At 43.8% G+C, this 12,199-nt stretch overlaps 1 protein-coding gene across 1 annotated transcript in view; it reads right to left on the reverse strand.

Annotated features, from left to right (window-relative positions):
* The window catches only part of pitpnm2 (phosphatidylinositol transfer protein, membrane-associated 2), a gene marked incomplete at its 3' end in the record, with an annotated part of 93,646 nt that overhangs the window by 61,152 nt on the left and 20,295 nt on the right, over window positions 1–12,199 (reverse strand). The window contains exon 3 of the mRNA XM_079525149.1: window positions 8,563–8,793. Within this exon, the coding sequence (XP_079381275.1) occupies window positions 8,563–8,640 (78 nt within the window). The 5' untranslated portion in view covers window positions 8,641–8,793. The remainder of the gene's footprint in view (window positions 1–8,562; window positions 8,794–12,199) is intronic.

Below are 12,199 nucleotides of genomic sequence, written 5' to 3' on the forward strand. Positions count from 1 at the left end.
ACATGTATTTAACAAGTAAAAAACACATTGAGACTGAAGTCTCTTTTACAAGTGTGAACTGGCCAAGAGAAGAGGCAAAATAATGTAACACGGCTCTGCCAGTATCAATAAATACAAAACAATAACAGGGACAGACGTACTGTATAACAAACACACACATTACCCACAACCTAAGAAGCTCAGGAAAAACAGTAAAGTCTAGTAACGTGACCAATAAAGGCTAATCTATAAATTCCAGGGCCATTGAAGGAGAGTTACGACATCTCCGTTCACTTCATGGGGCCAGTGGCGGCTCTTCTACATAGACTTCTATTGGCGAAGAGCATAGTAAAGTGTGACCTAGACTGGAAGTTGGTAGAATGCACTGGACTCAGGCAACAGCCCAGCTTTAATTTAAGATGTTTTTTTTAGAAATAGTACAAGATAAAGATTACAGAGACTTTAGTTGTCACTGCATAATACTTTAAAACAGTTGTCATGTTGCACACATACTTACAATTGCTGATATTTGCCCGCCTTCGTTGAAAATTTATTTCAAACTCCAGCTTGTCACACACCAAGGCTGCATGAACAGCACTCAACCACACCAAGGCTGCATGAACAGCGCTCAACCACACCAAGGCTGCATGAACAGCTCTCACACACCAAGGCTGCATGAACAGCGCTCACACACCAAGGCTGCATGAACAGCGCTCACACACCAAGGCTGCATGAACAGCGCTCAACCACACCAAGGCTGCATGAACAGCTCTCAACACCAAGGCTGCATGAACAGCGCTCACACACCAAGGCTGCATGAACAGCTTGTCACACACCAAGGCTGCATGAACAGCGCTCAACCACACCAAGGCTGCATGAACAGCGCTCACACACCAAGGCTGCATGAACAGCGCTCACACACCAAGGCTGCATGAACAGCGCTCACACACCAAGGCTGCATGAACAGCGCTCAACCACACCAAGGCTGCATGAACAGCGCTCAACCACACCAAGGCTGCATGAACAGCGCTCAACCACACCAAGGCTGCATGAACAGCGCTCAACCACACCAAGGCTGCATGAACAGCGCTCAACCACACCAAGGCTGCATGAACAGCACTCACACACCAAGGCTGCATGAACAGCGCTCAACCACACCAAGGCTGCATGAACAGCACTCACACACCAAGGCTGCATGAACAGCGCTCAACCACACCAAGGCTGCATGAACAGCACTCACACACCAAGGCTGCATGAACAGCGCTCAACCACACCAAGGCTGCATGAACAGCGCTCACACACCAAGGCTGCATGAACAGCGCTCAACCACACCAAGGCTGCATGAACAGCGCTCACACACCAAGGCTGCATGAACAGCGCTCACACACCAAGGCTGCATGAACAGCGCTCACACACCAAGGCTGCATGAACAGCGCTCAACCACACCAAGGCTGCATGAACAGCGCTCACACATCAAGGCTGCATGAACAGCGCTCAACCACACCAAGGCTGCATGAACAGCGCTCACACACCAAGGCTGCATGAACAGCGCTCAACCACACCAAGGCTGCATGAACAGCGCTCAACCACACCAAGGCTGCATGAACAGCGCTCACACACCAAGGCTGCATGAACAGCGCTCAACCACACCAAGGCTGCATGAACAGCGCTCACACACCAAGGCTGCATGAACAGCGCTCAACCACACCAAGGCTGCATGAACAGCGCTCACACACCAAGGCTGCATGAACAGCGCTCAACCACACCAAGGCTGCATGAACAGCGCTCAACCACACCAAGGCTGCATGAACAGCGCTCAACCACACCAAGGCTGCATGAACAGCGCTCAACCACACCAAGGCTGCATGAACAGCGCTCAACCACACCAAGGCTGCATGAACAGCACTCACACACCAAGGCTGCATGAACAGCGCTCACACACCAAGGCTGCATGAACAGCGCTCAACCACACCAAGGCTGCATGAACAGCGCTCAAGCGCTGTTTTGCGCCCCATCAATGGTGCAACTCTCCCTCAATTGCTCTGATAAATACTAAGAAATTTGCTAAAGTTTGCTAAACGTCAAAGCAGGAGTAATGACTGGGAAGTGTGCCAATGGCAATTCTCCTCTCTCCTGATTGGATAAAATCGGTATCCTGACCTGAAAACGACTCCTGTTACTGAACAAACACTGTAGCAATGAGTACTACACAATATATAGAGCTGTTTAACGCTTAAAAAAGAAATATCACTTACTGCACCTATAATTATTTTTATTTTTTTAAACACGACTTGGTATAGTTTTGCTCAGGATACGAAAAATGTATTCTAGATACATTGTTGGTGTGTGTGTGTGTGTGTGTGTGTGTGTGTGTGCATGCATGCATGCCTAAAATTGCCAATGCATCGCGATGTGAGCTTGTAGATCAGCTATTTAAAAAATATGTTTGTATATATTTTGAACTCGTACAATGAGTACTGTACTTTTACTTTTGGGACTAAGTACATTTCTAAGTACATTTTGAATACAGGACTTCTACTTGAAACATGTGAGCACTGTCCAGTGTTGATTTTGACAGCACATTTTGATGTAATGTTAGTCATAGTATTTTGAATACATTTTTTGTTTGAGTCATATTTTATTTATTTTATTGTCATCTGAAATGTTTTAGTCTCAGTCTAGTTTTAATTAACTAAATATCATAATATTCTTTTGTCGACGAAGTCTACAATTTAATTGGTCTACAATTGTTTTATTTTGGCAGGCCTTGGTGGCGTCGTAACGGCCTGATTTTACACTTTGTTTCATGCTGAAAATAGCAGATCTACAAGTTCACAACATACACAGCATTTTCACCTCATCTGTTAGGTCGTGTTTTCCCATTTTTGAAAATGTACAACTTCTTCCCATCATGGAATGCCCAAAATAGGAACGACACGGGTGATGTGTTGATGTTCTGTTGACATCTTCCTGACAGCCGCCAGTTGGAGTAATGGCATTGGTTGTTCTACGTAATGACATCATCACTCAACGACATCAAAACATCATCACAAACATATCCTTTAAAATGATTCATCAAATGCATAAAAACAGCATTCAGCAACTTTTACCAACGAGTGAAGCCATCTGGAACAACTTCATTCAATTCAATCCACTTGCGTATTTTGAGGGGGAGATCAACAGTAATCGGCTTCCTTGACTGGCCAACCCAACCCATGGGCTGTGTGGATTTGAACCGGAAGTTATAGTGCAAACATTAGAACTCAATAGTTTTTTACAGAGCAAGACTTTACAAATCCAACTTGATCTACGCTGTGAGAGATGTTCTGCTGGACGGTAGGCCTACAGCTGAATGGACCAAAAAGATCCAATTATGCTGTTGTGTCAGTGGAGCACAAGCTGTACACCTTTGGAAGATTATGTGACGGTGACAAGGATCATATTGATGTGAATGTTTTCCACACAGAGTCTTTATCCTGGGTGAATTTACCCCTAGTAACAACTGGGAGAGAATGCAAGGTTGAGCCTCCCTCCATGCTGTGTTCTATCAACACAGCTGTGTTGATAGAATATATCGTCTACATATGGGGAGGGCATCCTTACTGCAAAGTCCTTTTTGCATTTGATGTGGACACCCACAGATGGTTCATGCCTAGGAGTTCTGGGACTGTTCCCGAGGAGAGAGTCGACCACTCAGCCTGTGTCTTGGGGAAGGTAATGTATATCCATGGAGGATGGACCCGGGGGACTGAACACGACGACATCTACAAGTTGGACACCACCACAATGGTCTGGACTTTTATTGACACCAGAGGCACTCTTCCACCCGTTTCTGGGTGTCACAATCACTCTGCCACCATCATCGGGACAAAGATGTTTGTATTTGGGGGAAATAGGAAGGGAAACATCAGAGTGTTTGATACAGAGACCAACCTTTGGCTGAGAACACCTTCTCCACAGCTTCTTCCAGAAGATCGCTACGGCCATTCAGCCTTTGCCTACAATGGAGAGCTGTACATATTTGGTGGCTGCAATTTGTTCCGGAACCTCAATGATCTGTGGAAATTCAATCCAGAGACTTTCTCCTGGAAGAAGGTTGAGCCCAAAGGGAAAAGCCCCAATTGGAGAATGGAAGAAAATATAATGTGCTGTTGCATGGTGGGAGATCGTGCTGTCTTCTTTGTAGGAGGCAACGGACCCAATGACTTCTGTATCTTGGACTTGAGACCTAGCCTGAAGACATTATGCAAGCTAGCACTTATTCAGTATGATCTGGAACAGTTGGAACTGCCACATAACCTCAGGTGGGAACTGGCAGCCATGACTACAAACATGCAGGGGTCACAGGTAATGAAGTCTAGGGTAGGCTATGCATATATAGGCTATTGACAACCCCCTGGTGACAATCAGGTAGGCAATAATACAGCAAGCGTGAGGTGACAATGGGTAGGCATAGGCAAAAAATACATTATATAATAATCCCAAGTAGCCAATCACATTCTGAGCTGGGTGCAAAGCATGACGTTCAGGATGATGGCGATTGGCTACTTTGGATGTCTGTAAACATCCGCCTGTCAATCTCTTTGTACCAACACAAACGGACGCTGTTTTTGAAGACGGAAATGGACTAGTATCAAACCGTGGAAACATTTTATGTAAATGGTTTTCGAAACATGACGAGGCGCTTAGCGTCCGGCTGAAAAGCTCCTTCAACCTCACTAGCCATGATGCTCAAAATGAACTGTTGGAAATCGCAGCAAAAACTGTCGAAAGCCAAATCATTCGCAGTGTTGAGGAAAATTGATTTTACACCATTCTTGTGGATGAAGCACGTTTCTATGAACAGGAGCAAATGACAGTGTGCGTGAGTTACGCAGAGGGGCTGCCCAGGAATAAAAGAGCGACTTCTCGGATTTGTTCTGAAGTGCAAGATGCAAATTCAATTTATAGTCATGTTAAACACATTCTGGAGGATGTACAGTTTACCATTGTCGCACAGTGTTATGACGGGGCAGCTGTAATGTCTGGGCAGAAAAAACTGCGCAAGGATCACCCATCTGATATCTCACTGTTTCCCAAACAGTTGGTCGGGACCAATTTGTGGGTCGCAGACACATTTTTATGAGTCCCTACTCTCCCTTCATTTTTTGGTTTCCTACATTTTGGTTGAAGTATTATTTAAAAACATTTTCAAAAAACATAACCCAAAAAAGCTTTTTCATGAATTAAAACCAAATTCAATTATTGTTTTTTTCAGTAATTTCATGAAGAAATCAAAGAAACCATTCCATAAATTAGAAAAATGTTTAAGAAGTAGTGAATATAGCCGATCCACAAGCTCACAACGCGGCGCGAAGCGAGCTTGTAGAGCTGCTATTTTTGGCTTAGTTTGGGTCCCGGAAGACAGACAAATTTCACTTTTGGGTTAAGGGCTAATACGTTTGGGAACCACTGTGCTATCTACATCCATTGCATGGCCCACACATTAAACCTGGTTTTGGTGGATGCCTGTAAAGTCAATTGCACAGCAACAGCATATTTTCTCACCCTTGAAAGTCTGTAAACCTTCTTTACACAACCAGGCACACACCACGTGTACCGCAGATGTTACAGCACTGAGCGACACGAGATGGGCTGCTGAATGCTGTGAAAAGCGCAGATTTTGATAAAACGATGATGAGAACCTTTGAAAACATGAGGACCAACAGTAAAAAAAAAAAAAAATGCGATGACATCTGGAGCGAAATAAAAAATATTCTGCCAGTCAGTTGGCGTTTCTATGGAGACTGAGAGCGAGGACCCAGACGAGTAGGATCAGAGGAGACCTGCCTTGTTGAACAGCCAGCTGCTCTTGACTGTATGGTCGTCACGAGCACCCTTGGCCAGAGAGAGCACCAAGTGGAAAGCACCACAGCAACCACCCAAACCATGAAAGAAAAATGGGACAGTCAGCTATTCTATCCTGTTTTGGACACACTTCTGGGCGAGTGTCGAGACAGATTCTCCGCCCAGTCATTGGCCATGTCTAAAAGTGTCGATGCTGTGTTCAAATGTGATTACAAACTGCAAACTGACTCAACATCAACCCTAAACTCCAGTGGCGTGCACAGACATTTAGAGGGGCAGGTGCTCAAGTTAAAAAAGGGCACCTTGTGCAGCGCGTGGAACCGGCCGGTTGCCTTAATCCATTTTGGGCGGGAACCCCTTTTGGTGTTAGCATTATGTTATGCTTTAGCTATTGAAAAATAGCAGATCTACAAGCTCATAGCGCGCCACCGAGTGGCGCGCTATGAACTTGTAGGTCTGCTATTTTTGAAAAATCAAAAGGGCACATTGCCAAAAGGGCAGGGGGTGCTCTAGCACCCCCTAGTGTCTATCTGTGCACGCCACTGCTAAACTCGCACTGACTGAAATGACAATGGTGTCAACACAAACAGATCCACTGAAGACATCAGAATGGAACTTGTGTCTGGACATTATCCAAATTACGAAAAACATTTTTGTTTGGCTCCGTCATCGCCCGTCGGCACCGCGACTTGCGAACCATCTTTCTCAGCGATGACGCACATCCGAAACTGGCTAAGAACAAACATGCTCAAGGAGAGACTGTCAAGTCTGGTTCACATTGAACGTGATCTAACAGACAAACATAAAGCAGAAGATATCATTGATGCCAAGACGAAACGTTGCATATTGCTGCATTAAGGTAAGACAATGGTTAATGATTAATTTGAACACCTAATTTGCACTAAATATTAAATGAGTGGGTGTGTGTAATGTATAAATTCAGAACCATGGACAGCACTGTTTGCAGTGTGCATGTGTGTGTGTGTGTGTTAGGGCTTTAAGCAACAAGTCGACTATTCAACTAGTCAACTAGTAAAAAAAAGAAGAAAAGTGTGTGTGTGCGTGCGTGCGTGCGTGCGTGCGTGCGTGCGTGCGTGCGTGCGTGCGAGAGAGAACAAAGTGAAACCCAACCCACCCAGAAGACATATGGTAGCAGCAGGTGTTGACCTCTTGACCCTGCCCTGTCCTACCATGACCACTTGAACCCCCTGTGTTAGGTCGTTGACCGAGGTTCCCCTGGGCTCTATAATAGGCCCCTGTCTTTTTTCAGCCTCTTCACTAAATCTTTTCACTGTCTGTCATAAAAAACATCAATCAATCAGTCAATCAATTAGTTCTTTTCACAGAACTATTAGAAATCAATACATCAAGTCACAGTACCAGATCTCAAGATAAGGTTATGCTGATGGTGCCTATAGCTATAGTAGCTAGGGGCGGCAGTGGCTCAGGGGTAGAGTGGCCGGCAGAGCAAGACTCTGAACCCCTAATTGCTCCCGATGTGCAGGTTGGTGCCTTGCATGGTTTCCTCCGCCATCGGTGTGTGAATGTGTGTGAGAATGGGTGAATGTAATGCACAATCTGTGTAAAGCGCTTTGGATAAAATCTCTATATAACTGCACCATTTACCGTTTAATAAGCTGGGAGATACAGCCTTTGGGTGTGTATGCTCCATATGTATGGAATGTCAAGAAAAGTTGAAGCTAGATGTCCTTGTTTCTTTTGCAATTAAAAAATCACACCCGTGTGAACTGAGTGGTGTAAGGTTTTATATAGCATGATCAGCTGTGGTCTGACGTAATGTCTGACGTAATGAAATCATTATTATTATATAAGGTAAGGTATTATATAGCCTGATCAGCTCTGATCTGACGTAATGAAATCACACCCGGATGTGATTTCACAACTGGCCTTTTTTGTGCAGAAAAAATGACCATGGTTGCTACGGTCATCCAGTTCACCCGGGTGTGATTTAATTACGTATTAAGCTTAATTATTAAGCTTAATATTAAGCAGGTGACTAAATTTGACTGAGGGACTGCCATTGGATTTTTTTGAATTTTCGTTTTGTCATGTCATATGAAAGCAGGGAATCATAGCTTCAAATTGACATATTGGTTGTTCAGTTTGACCCACCAGTTTTGGACATATGGCTTATAGAGTAATGTCTTGCAGAAAACAGCGAGTTGAGAAAACAGGCTTGAAAGGTTCACTTCTGTGGTCTCTAACATTACACCTAGCTACATGTTTGGGCATTTATTTCATATTTACATGTCGATTTCAGCTCTGACATTTATTTCAGACATGCTCTAGTATGTGAAGAGTCTGCCTGTGCTATAAACTCATTTTGAAAAAAAAAAAAAAAAAAAAAGTTTTTCTCCTCTGGTGAAAAGTTGTAATTTGCGCGATGGCAGGCTCTCAGTCAAATCTGGTCACAGTGTTGGTTTCAATGTTTTTTGAAACTTTTTTCTACAGGTGGCTTGAAGCGCCAGCCTGTCAACAATCACCCAGAGCAGTAGTCGCAATGTAGTGGCGGCCTTTTCATGATTGGCTTGCCAGTCTGTCACTCAAGGTGTCTGTGCCTTTGTATTGAGCCACTGAGACAAAAACAGTCCTTTTCATGTTTAGCTGGCCTCTAAGTCATGTACACATGGTGCCATTGAAAAAGAGACCCTGGTCTCAATGGATTTCCCTGAAATAAAGGTTTCAATCAATCAATCAATGAATCAATCAACTTACCTGGATCATGTAGAGCTGAGCAATCCGATACTCATCCACACTCATCGGCATGGGGATGTGGTACTCCTTGATTAACATGGTTGTGCTTGATGGGGTAGGTTGTGTGTGTGTCTGTGTGTCTGTCTGTGTGTGTGTGTGTGTGTGTGTGTGTGTGTGTGTGGCACTCTTGCTCGTGGAGGTGCACTACCCAAGCACCATGTGCAAACAGCCTGACGTCATTGTCACTCGGGCCTGTCAAGTAAAGAGGAGTAAAGAAGAAATAAATGATAATATGAATTCAGGTTACGTACAAATGGAAAATCTATACTGCCCACAGCAAACGATACATATACAATATAAAACAGTACACTGCCATACTCTGTTTCCACTGGAAGGTCCCCACACCACACTGGCTACTTGTGCCGTTGTTTCTATAATACAAGGACCAGGGCCAAAGTGCTTTGCTTTAATCATCACCCAACCCTTCCAACCCGGGCTGTCCCTCCACTGTCGTCATTCCCGATCTCGGTCCCTCCCTCCCAGTCACTCATAATAAGCCTATCTCACAGAATTTCCCCGCCCCCCTAAATACGCCCCCTTTCGGGGTTAGTGGTGATAGCGTGACGTCACTCCATAGACGCTACATGTTAACAGAGGTAATTTAAGAAGTCTACAACTTTTGTTTTCTCAAGGTAAGGTTTGTTCTATCTGTTCGACCTGATTTACCATCTTGTTTGCTTCATAATAATATTGGTCTGTCACATTTTTACATTAGAAAATGTACTTAGATTCTCCAGAGAAAAAAACGTGTAAATGCTCATGTTAAAGACACCACTATTTACCGGAAGTGGGCGTGGAAAGCGGGCTGTGAGATAGGCCTATGAGCTCCAACCTCATGTCTTTTCATCAGCGCCACCATTTCCCATTCTTATACGCCATCCCTTTAACTCTGGCCGCCACCTTTCTAGTGACAAATCACTCCTGACATGTTTCTCCACCCGTTCCACCCTGCCTGCACTCTCTCCTCTCCACTCCCCCATCACTCTGGACAATTGAGTCCACGTATTTAAACTCCTTCACCGGCTCTTGCACGTGTAACACCCGGGAATCGAACCCAGGTCTCCCGAGATGGCCAAATACATATATACTGTACATTTTGGGGATCTTTTGCACAATTACTGAAGGCATTTGTAGAACTGGCCTGCAGGTCTCAATGGGTTAAGTTAAAACAAAAAGAAGGAAGCGCTGCATTTAACAGTGGACAGGTGCTGTTTAGTGGAACAGGTAGGCATACTGTACACCAGGGGTGGGCAACTTTGACGATGGCGAGGGCCACTATATTTCCACATTCACTCCAGAGGGCCACATGTAGTGCATATTACTGTCGTAGCAGTAGCCGATCTACAAGCTCAAAACGCGTCGCAATGCGACGCGTTTTGAGCTTGTAGATCGGCTATTTTTGCTATATTTGAATTGAAAACCTGAATATCTTTTTGCTATTTTTTTTATTGGAATCCTGAAAAGTAACCTTTTTTTATGAAAAGACAATAACATTTTAATACTATAGTCATTAAGTACTAGTCATACTAGTCATGAAGTAATTAAAGCGGGTTTGGAATTGTAACAGCTGAAATAAATACTATATCAGTATTCTGATATTAACATGCGGGCCGCATTAAGTGAAGGTGGGGGCCGCATGTGGCCCCCGGGCCGCCAGTTGCCCACCCCTACTGTACACCTACTGTATATAAACATACTGTACACCTATATAAACAAAAGGAGTCCAAGACATTCTGCTTTGTTTCCTCAGTAGTACAGACTGCAAACTGCAGGGCGGCAGTGGATTGGGGTAGAGTGGCCGCTTGCGAACCAGAAGGTTCCCATGAGTTCAATCCCGGACTCCCCCAGAGTTAGTGTCAAAGTGTTCTTGGGCAACAATCTGAAGTGTCCTTGAGCAAGACGCTGAACCCCTAATATAATAGCTGTTTATGGGTGAATGAAATGCACAATCTATGTAAAGCATCTTGGATAAAGGCACTATATAAATGCACCATTTACCATTTACCAGACTAACAAGATCCTGACTAAGACTTGAGTGGTCGACACATATACAGTAGGTCTGTCACAAGAAATATTACATAAATCGCCTACTCGCAAATATTTGAGATAATCACAATTCTTTTGCATAATCGTCATAATTGTTGAAATCATTGTCATACATTTCCAAATAAATAGCCATAGGCCATTTCCAAATGGCGGGTCTACAAGCTTGTACCTGGCCATGTCAACATTAATTATGTCATTCATTTGATTTATTTGTACAGTATATTTAGGCTATTTGCCAAATCTGCCCTGTGGACTTTTTGTTTACGAATCCTGAAAGCCAGACATAACTTATATTGTATTCATAATCTTTGAACCAATGTTCAATGCCAAGAACACGATCAAATCGTCAATCCCGATTATTTGTGCAACGATTAATCGTCAAGCAAAATGTCACGATGGTGAAGCCAGGAGAGAGTGCCTTGCTTGGATGTATTTTCCTCGTTCGTCTGTAGTCTGTACCTCCCGGGGAAACATAGCAGTGTCTTCTTTTTGTTTATGTTTCTCTGCCACTTCTGACTTCCTCATGCAATACCTCATCTCTCTCGCACTGCTGATTTTGAGAGCAAGTTTTTATGTAGTAGTCTTTTGAATAAAATTTAATTTAGTTTTAGTCATATGTTTTACTGTTGGTAGTTGTACTAGTCAACTAAATGTCATAAGATTTCAGTCGACTAAATGTACAGTTTGAATGCATTTTGGCAGGTAATGCTCCAATCTGTTAATACATTCTTCAATCAATCAAGCCTTGATGGTGGCGTAATTCTTTGTGCAGATACAGGCTTTGAGAGCCTATCAGTGATCTGCAGGTACTCAGTGAAGGCATGAACACTACAAGATGAAATATCTCCAACAACGGCAGGGGGAAAGCTACTGTACATGCCTGATTTTACACTTGGTTGCATTTTGCACATTTCACAACACGTTGCAGCACGCTGTGAGTTTGTGGATCTGCTATTTTCAGAGTGCAACACCGAGCGCAACACAATGACTTGTCTTTTAGTTCTACTGAATCTCTTCTCCACTAGTCCCACCCTAACATGTTAGTCTACTTTTTATTTGTTGATGAAATTGTCAGTATATTTAGTCTTAGTTTTAGTCATCTAAGCTTTGTTTTTATTTCGTTTTTTATTTAGTTTTCATCAGCGAAAAAAGGACAGAACATTTCTCCTTGGCACCCTATATACCGTCTCTAGGTCCACAAAAAAGACGTTTGTAAGTCCGTAAGTCCTTCTCCATACAGCACTTCTCCATCTGTACTATCGGGGCGAGCAAGCGCATCTGTACTGCTCTTATTTGCTGCCGTTTGCTAAATGTCACCTCTGCTCTTAGCCTAGCCTCTACTACTCTCTCATTCTGTAACGTCATGCTGTGGCTCATCATCAGCTTCATACTGTACCTCTGTAAGTACTACAGCAGCAGAGCAGGGTTTCTCAAGGTGGGTGCCATGGCACCCTAGGGTGCCCTGACGCAATGTAATTCAAGGGTGCCGTGGATGAAACAATTTACAGGGGTGACCTGAGCCAAAGATGTTAGTGGTTTCCTCGTCTCTACA

This window comes from Electrona antarctica (genome assembly GCF_951216825.1).
Source record: "Electrona antarctica genome assembly, chromosome: 16".
NCBI classification, from domain to species: Eukaryota; Metazoa; Chordata; class Actinopteri; order Myctophiformes; family Myctophidae; genus Electrona; species Electrona antarctica.